At 40.6% G+C, this 18,041-nt stretch overlaps 1 protein-coding gene across 2 annotated transcripts in view; it reads right to left on the reverse strand.

Moving 5' to 3' along the window:
* Nucleotides 1-16,359: 16,359 nt before the first annotated feature.
* The window catches only part of LOC147901473 (tetratricopeptide repeat (TPR)-containing protein), a 66,034-nt gene continuing 64,352 nt past the window's right edge, over nt 16,360-18,041 (reverse strand). The window contains exons 12-13 of one of the 2 annotated variants that reach the window (XM_087374634.1): nt 17,568-18,023; nt 16,360-16,712 (exon numbers count right to left, since the gene is read on the reverse strand). In XM_087374634.1, coding sequence (XP_087230760.1) covers nt 16,696-16,712; nt 17,568-18,023 — 473 coding nt within the window. In that variant the 3' untranslated portion in view covers nt 16,360-16,695. Of the gene's footprint in view, nt 18,024-18,041 lie in introns of both variants that reach the window. The other variant, XM_087374633.1, reaches the window with a different exon arrangement.

The raw sequence follows: 18,041 nt of genomic DNA on the forward strand, positions 1-18,041 counted from the left end.
CTGGTGAGTGCGTTGAAGGGAGGCAGGAAGAGAATATGGGGAGTGGAGTGGAAGAATGTAGCCTCGTGAGATTGGCACGTGTCCCTTCGCCGTAAGAGTAGGTCCTTTTCTTGATTGGCCTTGGCACTCGAGTCTAGAATCTAGACCTCCCCATGCGGATGGATGTTTCTTCCAAGGACACAACAACAATCCACGTTCTCATTCGTTGCTCTCCTTTCGTATAGTGATGGTCGTGCTCAAAGGAAAGTTAAAATGTTTAGGCAGGTAGCATTGTGACATAAAAGAGAAATCTGGCCTCTCATGAAGCCACGTGTTATTATTTTACATTTATTTTTGAAATTTTCTCTTTGTTTTCTAAAGGACAAGAAAATCTCCCACCTTCAATGTAACTGTTCGTTCCTTCTTTTCCTCATCGTGATCATCGTTCAAGAAGAGTGTGTTCGTTCCTTCTTTTCCTCATCGTGATAATGAAGGACATTTTAGTGCTTGTGAGCAATTCTCTACAGCTCAAAGATTCAGTCAATTTCTCTAACCATGGCATTGGTCCCGACATGAGGGATCAAGTGGACAGATTGTATGATCGAGTGAATCTGCTCAAACAAAGCGCTGAGAGAGCCATTGGGAGCGATGGGGGTGTGACCGCCCACCTTATTGCGACCTTCAAAGTAAGCACTTGTTCTGAGCTTGCGCATTTAATGCCATGCATCTCAAGGAGAACATAATATATGGAAAAAATGGTCTCGGAGGCGAAGGCAATTGTCCCACTGCTAAAACGGGTTCCTGTTGATTATTGCTTCCAATGTCTTCAAAGAGAGCATAGCTCGTTAGAAAATATTGTGAGGCTTGCCATGGAAGCAGGTCCATTGCTCATTGAATTAGAATCGGACGGTTTGCAAAAGTTAAATTCGCAGAAGACAAAAGGGGAAGACAGTCCAATCTTGCAGGGAGGAGAAAATAGACCTTTGATAGATGAATCTAAGAATATAGAAGTATTTCAACGATTAAAGCGCGAGACTATTGTAGACATTGCTTCCGTACCAAAATATGCCATGAAAATTCTAGCAAGTGAGGTAGTCTCCTCGTACCAAACATGTGTGTTTGCCTGAGTGGAATTGTCTTCAAAGTCTAAGAAGTCGAATCTTTGACACGATTCATTTGCACTTGCTGCACTCAGAGCAAAGATTGAACGCCGAGTAATGGAGTAGGTGATACTGGTCAATCTTTCTTTCTTGATTTTGCTTGTAGATTATGGAAGTGGAGGCTCAGAGGGATCGGAATTATTGTGCTCAGTTTTCTCAACAATAAGTATTTTTGCAACAACTTGTGGAAAAGCAAAATGATAACCGTATGGCCCCAATTCAAACGTCCAATGAAAATCGTCAGGTAATCCTCAAATGCTTCCACCGAAATAACAAATGTAGTGAGCTTTCATCTCGAGATGTGTATGCCTTTGGCAATGTGTATTAGATCTTGAAGGTAATACTCAGCAGCAATTACGTTTTGGGCTGTTTGTGTCATAAACAAGGAAGGTCAAAGTGCCAAGGAAAAAACCAATTTGGGCGGGACGAGTGGAACTGACTCTCCTCTTACGAGGTATATTTCTGCATATTTGTTGATAGAAGGCTATGTTGATGTGCTCCATCACGAAAGAAATCACTAAGATTTAGGATACTTGATCTTAAGTCCAACCCAATAGCTCTTAAAGTCAAGCAAGTTACTTCCATGATCCTTTGGGCTATAAACATAGTACAATATCCTCTTAGGAGCGGTCTATTTTGCCTCTCTAGGTTCTATTTAGAATGGGCTCACATGTCCCATCATGAAGCTATACAGATTTGTACCAAGTTCCTCCTGCAAAGTATGGGATGAATGAGGTTTGAGATGTCTTGAGCAAACACCTTCAAGTTGGCCTTCATGGCATATGCACTAGCATACTATCCCCTATGCGACACTTGACGACCTCCTGAGCATACTTCTCGGATGTGGGATGCTGTCTTGTCTTTGACAAACATTTGGTAGTGGTCTGTCATCCAAAATTATTGACTTGGCTGTATCAAGTGTCGAGTCGTGGTGGTCCCTAGTTATCCCATCTAAATAACAATATTTAGTAATATTTTTTCCCTGCCCCACCCCACCCCACCCCGCCCCTCCTCCCTTTCCCTCCCCTCCCCCTCTAGATATCTATTAAGGAGGGTGGACTTTACATCCATGTCCAAAGATGACAAGCCCTGTGCGGTCAAAACAGCAGCCGGGTCAAAGGTATTATCGTTTGTGAATATCCTTTGGCCTTGTAATTTATCTGATGTCTGGTCTGATTTTTGTTTAACCACTTAGATCCCTTCAATACCCACAACATTTGTTTTGTGACAAAAGTCACAAGACTTTTCTAAAGGTGGATTTACGTTGAATCCATTGCTTCTTGCTATGTGCATTTTGTGCTGCCTACTCAAGTAGCTTTGGCTCAAGTATGTTAACTCTTTCCCTCGAAGCACATTCCTAGGCTTTGGAGACAAAATTTGCTCAATTTCTTGTAAATTGACCTGAGCAAGTAGCAAACCCTATGCCTTGACGTACTCAAGTCAGGGTGGTGTGGCATACTGTGATCCTCTCCCAAGTAGGTGGGGGAATCCAAACTTGGGATCATTTCAGGGCCTTATGGCTCGGCTCTAGGCACTTCCACATTGGCAAGTTCCTTTGACCCAAGCAATTTCCATATTTTGTTTATGCCAACACATTTGCTTGACAAAATTGCATCCTTCCTTGTTGGTCGGATCATTGCACCTGCACGTGTGGACCTTCAAGCCTATTTCAGAGCATTTCATCGCCACCATCTGCATCCCATGTGCTGCTACTACATAACTGCCTTCAACAAAAAGAAAGAAAGAAAGTTTATTAAAGTCTTCGGAAGACTGATGGGTCTATGCGACTGTGAAAAACCTGATACAAATGAGTTGTGGTGGTGGAGCTACTAAATGAGCATCCACACCAATGCAAATGCAAAAAATGCAAAATGTTGGTACTATGCTATTGGGACGACCTTGGCTGAAGAGTGCAAAAGTACTCCATGACTGGGGTTCAGAAGAGATGATTATCAAAACGGAGAGTCATACCAACCAACCCTCGGAAGGTTCCGAGTTGTTGCCGACCAAAGAATTTGGAGGTCATAGATCCATTTCCTCAGGATGTTGAGTCACGATTGATGGAGCTACAGATCATGCCTGTAGGTGAGATACATTTTTCACTTGGTTGCAGACATAAAACAGAAGTTGTGTTAGAAATTGACCAATAGAGGGTACACACAGCGGAAGACTAATAGAATAGCCCAAGAGCTCACACAGTGTGTAGGGGGAGTGGAATCACAAACTTTTTTACTTAATGTGCATCAAATAGATGTGCAGACTCATCACTAGACAATGATCCAGCCAGATATAGAAGCTACCAAAAGAATATATATTTCCGTCCAAAGCTATGGACACAATACAAAAGAGAGATAGATTCAAAGTCCCACCAGAGAAAAGATATCTCCACCTTGTTGTCTGCAAACTAGCCTAGGTGGGCTACCAATGAGTGTACTAAGTCTGCAGCCCTTCTGCCTTAGTTCACCTTCAAGTTAAGGCCCGACTATGGCTCATGGTGCTGCTGCTTTTTGCTCCTCAAAAGGCTACTCCAAAGATGAGTTATGAGGGAACAAAGGCCCTCTGTTTATAGGCCCAAGGGCTGGGAATACCAGCCAACCCAGGTGCCACAGATTGGCTGACCTAGTCGGTCAGTTTTCCCCTTCCTGGCTGACCTGTTCTGGCCTCTCTCGGGGTATAAAACCAGGGCCAATTGGCCCATAACTTTGCAAGGGCACAGCCCCTTTGTTTGCCCATAGCTTGCCGTGGTCGGCTGGCTCCAACCAGCCCTAACCAGGCTAGTCTATGGCCGACCCTATTGTGCCATATCTCCACCATGTGCTTCTGCCAGCCCCATTGTTGTGTCTGTTTCTAGGCTTGATGCAGGCCACGTGCCTATCCACGAACACCCACCATGTGGCACCTCTTGGCTCATATTCCAAGCGCTGATCCTGCCCTTACATGCCATATCCATCGCCCATGCTCTTCTCATACGTGGGCTTACAGATGGGGATGTGATCTTTCCAACAAGTTGAGGGACGAGCAGATTGCCAAGCATAAAGATCTCTTCCCGAGTAACTTTACTAAGGATATTGAAAGGGAATGAGAGATTGCTCAAATACCAGTGACTATGACTCGACTCGGTGCTGAACAATTGGGGTTCCAGAGCCAACACAAGAACTAAACCTCAAAACACAAGATCACCCTGCTATGTGTCATGTGCACGGATTGGTATCTGACGTGTACTGGGTACACGAGACTAGCTCAGGTAGCCTGGGGAGGCTTAGAGTTAGGCAGGCTTGATTCTCGGGTTGAGTGGCAAGGGTACGAACCAGTTAGAGGTCTTTACTATTTTTGGCACTTGGGACCCGAGTCTATATAAGGGGCCCAGAGGTTCAGTTCTTAAAGAGCCGACGGGAGCAAGTTTCGTTCCCAAGTGCTAGGTCTGATCCTGGATTGAGTCGCGGACGCGTGCCTGCATCTTAGTGTAGCCGAAGGCCCAGCAGCAGATCCTAGGCTTCACAGCACCACCTGGTGGTATGGGTCACCAGGCTGGTTAGGATTTGGTTGGGAGTTCGTGCCAGTAGCTTAGCTCGTGGCTCAGAGGGGACATCTCCTGATTCAGGATCACATCCCGTAGATGTCATGGTTGGGTGGTGAGCAGCCTGCTCAATTTTCTCACATTGTGTGTGTTCTTGTGTTTGCTTGCAGATTAGAGGTTTTTGGAGTGTTGGGACGTGTCAGTTGGTATCAGAGCTAACTCCTGAGGTAGGAGCTTCTATTCCAAGAATTTTGGATGATTTGTTCCTCCAGGTATGCCCTAATTTTGAAATTCATGTTTATTACCCTGCACGTGTTTTATTGGTTCAACATTAAGGGTGGCGGATAGATGGTGGAAAGAAGGAAGGAGAGACAGAGAGAAAAGGTGAATTCGCAAGAAGCAAGGTGGAGTGGAAGAGAGGCCATGAGAAAGGTAGTCTATAAGGGGAAGAGCTTGGGAGCAGTTCGTTAGTTGTAGGAGCGTGTTTTAGAATAAAAGCAGAGAGCAAGGACGTGATGGAAGGCCACGGGCAACTTTCAAGATGAGAGTTAGGGAGCGGGTATTGATGGCTGGAGTGAGGATGGAGGTGCGCAGCAATGACAGTCTCGATGGACTAGTTGGATTGTGAATCAGGCAGGGGAAAGCTGCGTCCAAATTAGGCTTGGACAGCTAAAAAAAGCAAAAGCCCTACCAAAAGTAGGGGACTATTTTTTTTGGCATGCCAGAGCTGCATCCAAATTAGGCTTGGACAGCTAAAAAAAGCAAAAGCCCTACCAAAAGTAGGGGACTATTTTTTTTGGCGTGCCAGAGCTGCGTCTAAATTAGGCTTGGACAGCTTAAAAAAGCAAAAGCCCTACCAAAAGTAGGGGACTGTTTTTTTTTTGTGTGCCAGAGCTGCGTCCAAATTAGGCTTAGACAGCTTAAAAATGCAAAAGCCCTTACAAAAGTAGAGGTCTGTTTTATTTTTGGCCTGTAGGCTGCTATAAGCCTGTAGTAAGGTCTCTTTGCTCAGGCAGCCATCTCGCATGCTCTACTTCACAGTTCATGAGTGTGCATAGCCAACCCTCCACCCGCCCTCACCTAGTACCACCCGTTAGCTCAGGCTGCTATCTCGCACTTCTAAGTTCGGAACAGCCCTTCTCTCCTACCCTTCCAGTTCGCTACCTTGCTGCTCCTCTGCTTCAACACTCTCCTCTCTAAAGAAATCTCCAGGAGGTACTCCAACTATAGTTGGATTCGCTGGTCTATAACCATAGTTCAGTTCAAACGGACTGAACCCTGTAGAGGAATATTTTCTATCATTGTAGGCAAACTCCAACAATGGCAACCACTTGTCCCATGTATGTTGCCTCAATGACACATATGCTCTAAGCATATCCTCTAAAATTTGGTTGATTCTTTCTGTCTGACCATCCGTTTCTGGATGATCCCCACTACTCATTCCCAACTCAGTCCTTAGTGTCTCAAATACCGTAGTCCAAAAATGACCAGTAAATTTGACATCTCTGTCTGACACTATTGATCTGGGTAATCCATGTAGACGAAATATATGTCTAATAAACAAATCCGCCACTTACAGGGCACTGATTGACTCCCTAGTTGGAATGAAGTGAGCCATCTTGGTAAGACGATCAACTATCACAAGGATAGAATCATATCCACCTTGTGTCGTAGGCAGACCTACAATAGAGTCCATGGAAATGCTCTTCCACTTACTATTTACTGCCTGCTGTGGCAGGGGTTACTAGCAGCTTGGTCGGCCAAGTGTAGGGCTGGTAGGGCTGATTCCAGCCAGCCTAGCATGCCCAGAAATGGCAGGGCAAAAGGGGGCTGGACCTTGCATATATAGGAGGGCATCAGGCCTTGAAGTGAGGGCCAAAGCCCTAGTTTTGTGGGCCAGTGGCCCTGGTTAAGTGAGCCCTTTTAAGGCAGTTTTATAGTAGCCTGGTCGACCAGTTGTTGGTCAGTTTTTTGGGGCAAGAATTGTGCCCTATAAAAGGAGGTCCTCCAGCCCTCATTCAACATCCAACTATCCAGCAAGTTCAAGAGCAGACAAGAGCTTTAGATGAATTCGATCTTCTTGCAAATAGGAGGTTCCTAGATGAGAATCCACAAAACGTAGACATTATTAAGTGTTTAATTCAATTGCTACCTTTGCAAACGTACTCTTCTTTATTAAACAAGCTTTCATGTTCAATTTTCCAAGAAGTAAACACAAGTAGTTGTCCATGGAATGCCCTTACAAGTGTTGACTTTGATAAACATGATGAGAGCATTGGTATAAAGTACATTGGAAGCATGTTAGCAACATTTCTAGTTCTAAAGCGCTATTATATAGCTCTTTAAATAACACATGCCAAGAATTGCAACACTCATTCAAGGTTATTTGCTGTACAACAACTGATTTGCACAAAACCTATCATGTAGTATGTGCCGAAAGTCTACAAGAGCATACAATTCTCCTTTATGAAACAACAAGTCCAATAGAAATATCCCCGTTGCTTGAAATAAAACAAAAACACTAATATTTCTCTTGGAAAAAAGAGCATGAAGTAGACCTTACACTCCTTCTTCAACTTAACCCGTCTTAGTGCCAAACAAGTAGGGATTATATTCTTTGCAAACCATGGCAATCAAAAGTATCCTATTCAATCACTGATACGCAAGGTTTAGAGAATGAAAGATGCAATACTTGCGAACACAAATCAAACATCAACACCTCTTAATGCTCATGAAGAACAACTTCATTTGCAAGGGAACATTGCCAAGATTAGTGAACAACAAATAGCACAACAAAACACTTCTAAGAACCGAGAAAAAGAGAAACAAGTAAAGCTCTCACAAAGTATGCAAAAGCAATCCAAGACTCACCACAACATCTTTGCCTATGTTCTAACACTCTGACATTTCTATCAAAGCTCAAGATACCCAAACCACAAGTGTGTACTCTAATGATTCAAAACAACGTTGTTACCAATGAAATCTCTCCTAGGCAAAAAAGTTTGTGCTATTTGCTTCAAAGTTCTTAAACAAAATCTCATTCCTAAATATTGTCATAAAAACATGGTTCTAGCAAAGAAAACACCATTCACAACAGCCTTGAATGATATTGAAGCATGTCTAATATCAAAACAAATCCCATTCGCACAAATACGAGAGCTTAGCTTTGATGGTCAATATGGCATTAAAGGTAGCATTGTGAACATATTTGCAGATGTTGATAGAGCTCAAAAAGTTCTGCCGAGATTCATCACCGATGGTGCTACAACTATAGTTGCCATAAAAAGGAAATTAGAATAGACACATAATTACATGACTGGCTTGGTACACCCCACACTAACAATGTGTGCTTTGAAAGAATTTTTGCAAGCCCCATTGTATGAACAGAATAACATTCAAATGAATTCTATGTGGTTGGAGCACATTCATTCTTTTACAAACAGACATTTCAAATGAAGACTTCATTGGCTTAGACAATTCACAAGAAAACATTGATGACATTGCAACTGACACACTTGTACATGATGGTCTTTATATGGGACAACAAGTAATTGACTTCGAAGATCGAGCCATTGCTATTGCACCTTCGGAAGGATTCTCTCCTCTAGGCATTTTCAAAGATGAGTATTGCATAGAACTAGCTTTTTCAAATACCTTCTATGGCCACACATGCAAATACAATTTACCAGAGCATACTTCATATGAAGAAATAGCGCAGTGGGAACTCACTAACAAGGATTAAAAATTTGCAATGTCAATTGAAAACATCTTCTTTAAAATAATGAAGATAATGGTACGCCAAATTTTGTCTTCAACATGGGTGCGTATGCGTAAAGCACAATTGCATGGTCATACATTGAAAGCAAGACATGCCCTTGAGAACACTAACATAGATTCAAACATTGGGTACTGTGACTTATCCTATCTACGAACATCATCAGACTACAAATTGAAACTTAAAAAAAACCTCTTTGCCATGGTTCACCAAGTAGGTGCTCCCATATTCTTCATAACTCTATCAGTTGCAGAAAAACAATGGGCACCTTTGATTCAATGCTTCGAAGCAATTGAACATAAATTAGATAACGAAGAAAAAAATAATGAAACACAAAAAAAAGAAACTTGATCCGGCAAGACCCAATAACAACACCACAATACTACGTGTTAAAGAGACATGTGATCTTCACTAAGCCTATTGTGACTAGATGAGCATAAGAACTATGGAGGCTCAAAGCACACTGAATAAGACATGAGAGGAAGATAGCAAATATATATCTCTTGCAATGTGTATTCAACAATACGTGATAGGCCTCTTATATAAAGAGTGCCCTTTGAATAGTCAACACTTGTGGGATCCTCGGATCCACATCTCTCTTTGTGGATATCCTTGATCCACATCTCCACATCATGTAGCCCACATCCTAGGGTGACTACTTTAATTCTTTCTTATACCATACCTTAGCCTCTAATTCATGTGCACATGGCACCATATCTCAACACCTACCCTTGGTGCCATGATCCATTGGCTACTGCAAGGTGATCAGATGTGAGTTTACATTCCATCACCTCCCCTTAGTACATGCATTGCTACTTAAGGTGGTCAAGTGTGGTTTCTACATGTCAATACCTCCCCTAGGTGCTTTCATAGCTACTCTCAGGTGGTCAAGTTTGATTTACAAACATGTGGGCTAAAGGTAGCAAGGTTTTGCTTCTCAATACTTGATGTTGATGGCGTTCTCTTCTTTGCTTGATGTAGCATGATGCATGATGCTTTGTTCTTCCATGTGCCTTAATGCTTTATGTGTGGATGCCATGTTTTGTGATATGGTCATCTCATGCACTTGTGCTTTCGGCATGCTTATGACAATGATGTGTGCATTCATGCTTTGATTTGTCATTTGTTGCAAAGGTATTACCAATCGATTTCTTCAATATTAGCAATGTCTAATTTCTAACAATGATTTTGACTTGACAGGCGTGTAGAGCTCGAAAAGACGATCACTTTTCCTTTTTGGAGCGTGTGCAAATTCCTCTTGGATTGCAAGTTACGGCTTGTCGAAGATTCTCTGAAGAAGAGGTGGCTTGATGATGTGGCACAGGGATTCATATGCTGAATTCCAAACTGTGCTTGGTAGGGGCTATGTGCTTAGGTGGCACTTAACTAATCTTACTCTAACCATGGTTATTGCTGGTGAGTTAACTTAACCACTATGCGAACCAAGGTTAGAATCTATCTACCACATGGCAAGAAACTGACCAAGCCTCTGAACCATGGGCTAACTTCACCTAACCCTGGTTAGATGCTATCTGCCACGTGGAGTGACAATGAATAGGAGAATCTGTGAAAGGAGGTCTGCTCATGGCGATGGAGAGGAATCTCGCATGATGTCTCCCATTTGTCGTAGAGGGATCGTGGCTAGAGAGCTCCTTTGGGGAGTCAATTGAAGCCGTTATGGAGGCGCTATGAGTCGTGGGTGTGGGGAGCCTGTGTTGCATTCAATCCATCAACCGATGTTGTGTCCATAGTTGGTTGGCTGCCATGTATGGCTCTGAGAGCAGATCTGTTTGCTCTACGAGGTGAGAATGATCTGCTTGAGGTGAAGCTCAAGTATTCCAAGCAGGAGAGGGATGCGGCTCAAAAAAAGGTGCTCGCTTTGGTGAATGCTGGCACTGTTGTGCATCATTGTGTTAACATCGTGAGTTGGTTGCCTTGAGCTGCTTCCTATAGCTAAAGTCACATTTGATCATTGATGCAGCCGCTTGGTGGCCTTGGAGCTTAGCTATTGGCTAAAGCCATTGTTTGATCATTGTTGTTCATAGTTGAAGGAGGAGTGTGCACTGTGCAAGTTACATTGCCTCTCAGTCTGTGTGTGTAACTATGTTGTCTGCATGGTGGTTATTGGTTTGTAGCTGAAGGAGACCACTATTGTTCATTACTCATTGGAGAGCCATCCACTATTGTTTTGCCATTGATGGAGCTCTTGAAGCTCTTACGCACGAGCACTATTTGGAGCTATTTAGTTGTGCTAGACTGAGTCGATGCTTGTAATAGTGGGTAGTTGATATGGTATGGCTAGGGTAGCTTGAGCAAGGAGGAGATTGAGGATGAAGCCTAGCAAGACAACCTTTGCAGCGTTCTTCAACAGGGCTTATAAGCAAGCAATGGACTAAGAGTGAGAGAGCGGACTAGAAACGAAGCCAGGAATACATTGGGAGCTTTGTTTGAAGCTGTAGTAGTCGCTATAGAAGCCTAGAGTGTTGCGTTGTAGAGCTCATCTTTGCTTATTGAGTAAGTTCTTCTAAAGCCCAAAATTCATAACTGTCGAGTCGCCTTGCAGTGAAGGTCATAAGCTTGCAAATCAGAGGTGCTTGGAGGACAAGAAAACCAATGGAGAGACTCGAGCTCTCACATGAAAATGGACTTTGGAAACAAACATTTGGGAAGAGAGCCGATAACTTTCTCTCTCTAATATGAAACCTGACAACTCAAACACTTAGAAATCACTCTAAGAAATCTCTCTCTCCCTAAGAATAGAATAATGAACACTCAAGAATCCACCATGAATTGAAACTATCTCATGGACTTATATCTCACAAACTCTCCCTAACATCAAGATATGAGTGTGCCACTCACTCTAAACTACCTAGGCTTGTGGGCAGCCTATGCTCTGATACCATGTTAAAGAGACAACATGTGATCACCACTAAGCCTAGTGTGACTAGTGAGCATAAGAACTATGGAGGTTCAAAGCACACTGAATAAGACATGAGAGGGAGATGGCAAATCTATTCTGATCCACATCTCTCCTTGTGGATATCCTTGATCCACATCTGCACATCATGTAGTCCACATCCTAGGGTGGCTACTTTAATTCTCAAGAAACTAAACTAACGTCTAGCACCCTTTTTATTAAATCAATCTTTATTCACAAAAATTATTTATTAATTACAAGTGTAGGGAGTACTATGATAGTAAAACTTGATCAGCCATGGAATCTAAAAATACTACAAGATATATTGAACTCTACAAGACTTAGGGAATATCATCCAAAGTATCCTCTCCTTGGGCACAAAATCTCATACAAAAAGCTTTGACAAAAAAAGAATCTCATTTTGAGCAAGCACACTAGAGAAAAGCTGTATGTGATATAATTTTACAACTAGCTCTTGCTCCAAGACAATGCAACTAGAAGGTAAGGGAACCTTCTAGGAAAGAGGACATTTATAATCTTTGTCCTTAAAACTTCAAGTCCAAATCATAACTGACAACTTCAATTAAATTAATATTGCAAAAATCAAAAATATAAGAACTATCCTTGTACTATGATGAACTTGTATATTGAAACATAACAAAAATCATAAAAATCAAGCATCACAAGGCTGCTATGTATGTATGTATGTATGTATGTATGTATGTATGTATGTATGTATGCATGCATGTATGCATGCATATGTATGTATCTATCTATCTCTCTCTCTCTCTCTCTCTCTCTCTCTCTCTCTCTCTCTCTCTCTCTATATATATATATATATATATATATGTATATATATATATATACAATATATATATATATATGTATATATATATATATACATATATATATATATATATATATATATATATATAGAGAGAGAGAGAGAGAGAGAGAGAGATGTATTAATGTCTGTAGGAGGCCTCGCGGGCCTAAGAGACAATGTACAAAACCAAAAGTGACTCATACAAGCCGCTATGGGTTGAAACAAAGGGCTCACTAAGGCCCTTGCTAAAGGTAAAATGCTGAATCAGTGAGCAAAATAGAAAAATAGTATCAGGTGCTCAGAGCTAACGCTCCTAGTACACGCACAAGCTCCATATATCTAGGTACCCTCGTGGCTCTCTGATGGGATTTGAGAATCTCTTGTATCTGTGTCTATTGAGCGGTCTCTTGAGGCAACAGAGGGTGTGGTCTCCTCGATCTTTGTATCCATTAGGCTACGTCATGGGTGACGCCTTGTGTCTTTGGCAGTCTCCTTTAAGAGGGTTGAAATAGATCAGACCTCGATCATGTGTGCTCTGGTCACTCTCCATGCCGCATGTGGAGTGTGTACCTCTTGTCTAGCAATATTGTGGTAGTGACTCTCACTACCAATCCATGATTCTCTCATCTCATCAAGCTCCTCTCCCTCAGCCTCCCCAGCAGTAGCTGACCCAGATGTATAGCATCTGTCTGTGCTTGGTCGATCTCGGTGACCTATCGCATCACCACTTGTTGCTCTTTAGTCTATCGCATCAATATATCTTTGTGTCATTGCATCTCAATCAGATAGAGCCCAATAATATATGTGTGTGTGTGTGTGTGTGTGTGTGTGTGTGTGTATGTACGTACGTATATATATATATATATATATATATAGATAGAGAGAGAGAGAGAGAGAGAGAGAGGGTATATGCTCTATTTTCTTATCCCGAGATAGATATCTCAACCATGGCTTTTATAGATCATAACATAAAGATTCCAAACATGCCATTGAGGTAGCACTCAACCCAAGTATTTGTGATGATAGGTAATAGGAATTCACCTACCTCCTCTATGTGGAGAGTGATTGTCCACATTCAAGCTATGCTGCTAAAGCAAGAAAACGAAATAAAAAATATGAAACAAAAAACTAGTACTTTAGAAGAGATGATTAAAGAATGAAAGGAACATGCCATGCAAGCATGCATTGAGATTAAGAAACAAAAAGACCTCGTAAAAAGCCTGCAACTTAGTGTGTAGCAAAAGGATAGAGAATATGCTTAACAATTAACTATATTAGACACTTAGCTAGCCCTCAAGAGCAAGTTTATGAGACATAAAATTCTTTAATGCCAGAAGGATTGAAAGAAAAGGTTGCCCAAGCATCATCCTAGGTAGAAGTTCTGAAAAGCAATAATATGGAAAACAAAGTGTATAGATCTTTTTAACAATCTTTTGCCCTTGAGTCATAAAGTGAACCTTGTAGTCCCTCTTGATGCAAGGCCGACAATTTTCTTTGTCATGAAGCTGCCTTTTCTACAACCACAAATGTTCAAAAGTGATTTGAAAAACTAAAAATTTTACAATGCCATCTAAGAATTGTTTAATTCAAGTTTGATGAGCGAAGTCAATTTTGATAAATGAAATTTACATGCTTTACTTAAGAAAGCAGAATTTGCATACTTTCTCTAGCAATTATGTATTTCTTCTCCTCAAGCAAGAGAATCATACACATCACTCCTTGGAAACCAAAAAAAAAACTTAAACTATATTTCTAACATCCAAGCACAAGAATGCAACTCTAAAGTACTATAGTGAAAAGACACTACAAATGTTAATATCTTCCACATGCACATTACTTGAAAAAATAACATATCCCCCCCCCCAAAAAAAAAACAAATCAAAACTAGCCATGTTTGTTTACAAAAAATGTGAGCAACCACATTTAATGTTTCAAGCTCTTGACATGAATCAAGATTTAAAAATGCCATGGTTTACAAGCCACAATCCAATCTAATGCCTTGGCTGTTCACACACTTCAATTTGATGACTTTCTAGAAACATGCACATTAGTATAAAAAGGCCTCATCTTTAGCAAACAAAGTAGCCACATTTCAAAGTACTTTGTAGTCATTTCCATATAATATAAATAATCACATAACTTGTCGTATGACTTGTTTCTCCCAAAAAAAAGCTAAGTGATGTTTGAAGTTAATGTAATGGGACTTTATGCTTTTTTAAGTACACTAATAAACATAACATGTTATTCTCAAAGTGAAAAAGCTAGCCGATTTCGAGGATATCAAACATGAAATCAATTGCCATCAAATTCTTAGAAACTTCCATAGTCAAAGGAATGTCACATGCATCGAATTTTAATAATCACAACATGGAAAATGCCTTGCTTTTTTCTCAAGTGAAAAAAGTAGACACATTTCAAGTTAATAGACATACATCTAGAAAATGTTACTTTTATGGGTAAAAATTTTATCAAATCATATTTTCAAATGGAATTTTAACTCTTTATATGGCTGTTCAAACATGAAAATCTATGTCAATAAAATACAGCCAAGGGAGTGAAGAATATAAATGTAGCATTTGCAGGCAGAGATGAGTAGTCAAAGTCAAGTTTTGGAATTTTGGAATTTAATGGTAGTTTCACAAATACAAAATTATCAAGGCAAAGATGCTTTAGTAGTGAAAGTGAGCATTAAAAGAGAAGAGACATAGCTGTTAAACATCGTTGTACTTATTCTTTGAAAGATATAATCTAGATGAGCTTGTTTTGAAAGCAAGCATTCATTATATGGCAACCCATTTAGCATAATTATTTTTGCCTCCCTTTAGCGTAATCCTCAGACTAAAAATGTGCAAGGCAAAGAATCCTAAGTGGGTGTCTTGAGCTTGGTTCATGTGAAACATGCACTTGGAACTTCCTATTCGAGGCACATTGGCTGAACACACTCTTATATTTACCCCTATTAGAACTTGTAATTTTATTAGGGAACATTGATGCATGATTATGCTACATATGTTTCTGTCAAACAAGATTTGCGACACAATATGTTACATTGGGAAACATAAATTTTTTGCACATTAAAGAAACATTGATAGATATTATTGTACGCAAGAGCTAAGATCTTTGGCCATATTAGAAAGTATGCCAATCTATAACATTTTGCAAAATGTTTAAAGATTGAAGTATGCCAATCTATAACATTTTGCAAAATGCTTAAAGATTGGAGTATTAGTGCCATATTTTATGTCTATGAAGTGACTAAAGGTTCCAAAATTCATTGTAAACAATTTTAATAGTAAATAAAATAAGCAATACAATTTGTGAAAGGAATAACAATTCATTGCTAGGGACAACTTGGCGTATAATCACTACATATTTTTGTGCTTTCACTTATTGATAAAGTCTTCTTTTCCTTTGCTAACCACTCCTTTAATTGTGCTTTAGAATTTTGATATTTTTGACTTGCGAATGAAATAGATAGAGTGTGCAATTGACACATTGCAGGTTTATGGTTATGCTTAGCATATTTGAAAGATGCATGACAAGGATAGAGAAAAATTACTTCCCCACTTGTCTTGTGATTTTCGTATTAAAATCCAACCTCGATTCAATCTTCCTTGAGCAAATATATATCCTTGCGAGCTCTTTAAATTTTTTACCAAGCCATTTAGCTATCCACACCTACATGTTTACAAAGTGAATCTCATAGCAAGTAGAACAAGTCATGCCCCAAAACACATGCACGAGAGGGGAAATGCAATTCAGCGAGAGTAAATTTCTTCTAACCTTTAAATAAATAGGAAATTCCAAATAAGAAACCACACAAGCTAAAAATATTTCTAGAAGAACAGAAAGACTACAAAATTAATGGAGTTTCAAGCAAAGGGGGGCCTTGAAACACAAGGTAACTTAGGTACCCTCAGAACCAGATCTAAGCTCATCAATACTTTAATACAAACTGATCATCAGGTCAATCCCAAATCTCTCTGTCAATCCCAAATCCATAGAGTGCCACACACAAACACACACTCAAACAGAGACAGAGAGAGAGAGAGCAACAATGATATATGAGACTGGTAAATTCTTATTATGTACTTTGAGCAAACCCTCCACTCTCTTTATTTAAGACAGAAATCGATTATTGGATGACTTAACTATTGCTCATACGCTATCAAAGAATAGATTGAATTTCCTTACCTGATATTAAAAATATAGAAATTTTGATTTCTATCTTGAAAGAGTAAAGCCTCACAATCATTGCAAAAATTTCTCTTGACAAGGTGTAATTAGTCATATCAACTCTGGACAAGCCTTTCGAGTGATTACTGTGCTGCAAGTTATTGACACGGGAAATCTGAAATTGCACCAAAAACAAAGATAGGAATGTGCACCCGTAGTATTCTTTCTGAGCAAGAAATTCACTATGTCATTCTTGCAGTTATGGATGAATGTTAGAAATGAGATCAAATCCTCGTGTTGCCTGTCACATGAATTTTGTGATGCATTTTATGACAGATTTAAAGATCACTGTGGTGCCTCTCCTGCAGGACACCCCATACAAACCGGATCAGATTCCTAGTTCAGTTTTGAACAGACCATATCTGCAAGCAGGTCACCTGTTGTGCAACATCAGTACACGCTACATTGTGGTAGACCCTTTCAATCCATGCTACAGTGTTATGCCCACCAGTTTGGTGGTCTCGTATACAGAGAGCCTTTGAGCATATTGCCCCACAATGTCAAGCCAGGCTCAATGACAGCCCTACTACTACTACTACTTACATAATACGGCCATGAGCATGAGATTTTAAGGATAGCTTCAGAATACGGCCATGAGCATGAGATTTTAAGGATAGCCTGAAGCAACACTTGTGTGGTGCACAACAAGGTCTGCCAAAAAATTCAGGTGTACACTGCCAGGCCACAGCTTCAGCATTCTCTGAAATTTCGTAGTCAAATATGCGGCATGACATTTATATCACAAAAAAGTGTGGGTTGTCTTTTCAATGTCAAAGAATGGCTAAATAAAGCCATAAGATTCAACTGAGTAACAATAACCTTGTAATTTTGCCTCCCCAATTTTCTGTACTCCCCTAAGAAGGGCATGCTGAACCATATTATGTAGAGAGGACCCTACAAGACAGAATCATGACGGCATCCTCACGTGATACTTTACAAAGCCGGATTGTTCATGTGCCTATTGATCCTTTATAAAGCTAACATGCTAATGTTGCATACGATAGGCAGAGCTGTGGATGTTTGGCTAACATGATGGATGTTTCACATCAGGAGGTATCAGGAAGTAGATGGTAAAGGAAAGGGTTCTTTCTCAGGAGGTGATGATGTTTGCAAGTGAGCCAAAGGTTCACAGTACATGCTAAATGGATGAGAAGTACCAGAAATGGGGGCTGCAGGGTTGCAGGATTCTGAGGGTGTATGATGAACATCCAATGCGCTTTCAGATCCTGCAACATTACCATTTTTCCTGAGCTCAAAACTGTCCTTGTATCTATGGATCTGTGCCAGAGCCTCTGCCTTCATTTTGTTGGATTTAGCAGCATCTAGAAGAGGATCAGAATGTAAAGCCCGATCAAAAACCTTTATGGCCTCATCCAACTTGCCTTCAGCGATCAGCAAGAGGCCAAGGTTGTTACAGGCAGGGGCATAATTAGGACAAAGTTCCAGAGCCTTCTTGAATGCCTCATGAGCATCTGTGAACCTCCTCTGTTGTCTGTAAAGATTGCCAAGATTTGAGAGAATACTGTGCGCTTGTTCACGTGCCACTAGGGAAAGAGCCTTCTGATACACACCTTCAGCTAGCGAGGGGTCCTCTGATAGTTGAAGAGCTATTCCTGCAGAATGTTCAAGTG

Source organism: Dipteris shenzhenensis, chromosome 5 (assembly GCF_047967505.1).
Source record: "Dipteris shenzhenensis isolate YYH24624 ecotype China chromosome 5, Dip_SZ_1.0, whole genome shotgun sequence".
Classification (NCBI taxonomy): Eukaryota; Viridiplantae; Streptophyta; class Polypodiopsida; order Gleicheniales; family Dipteridaceae; genus Dipteris; species Dipteris shenzhenensis.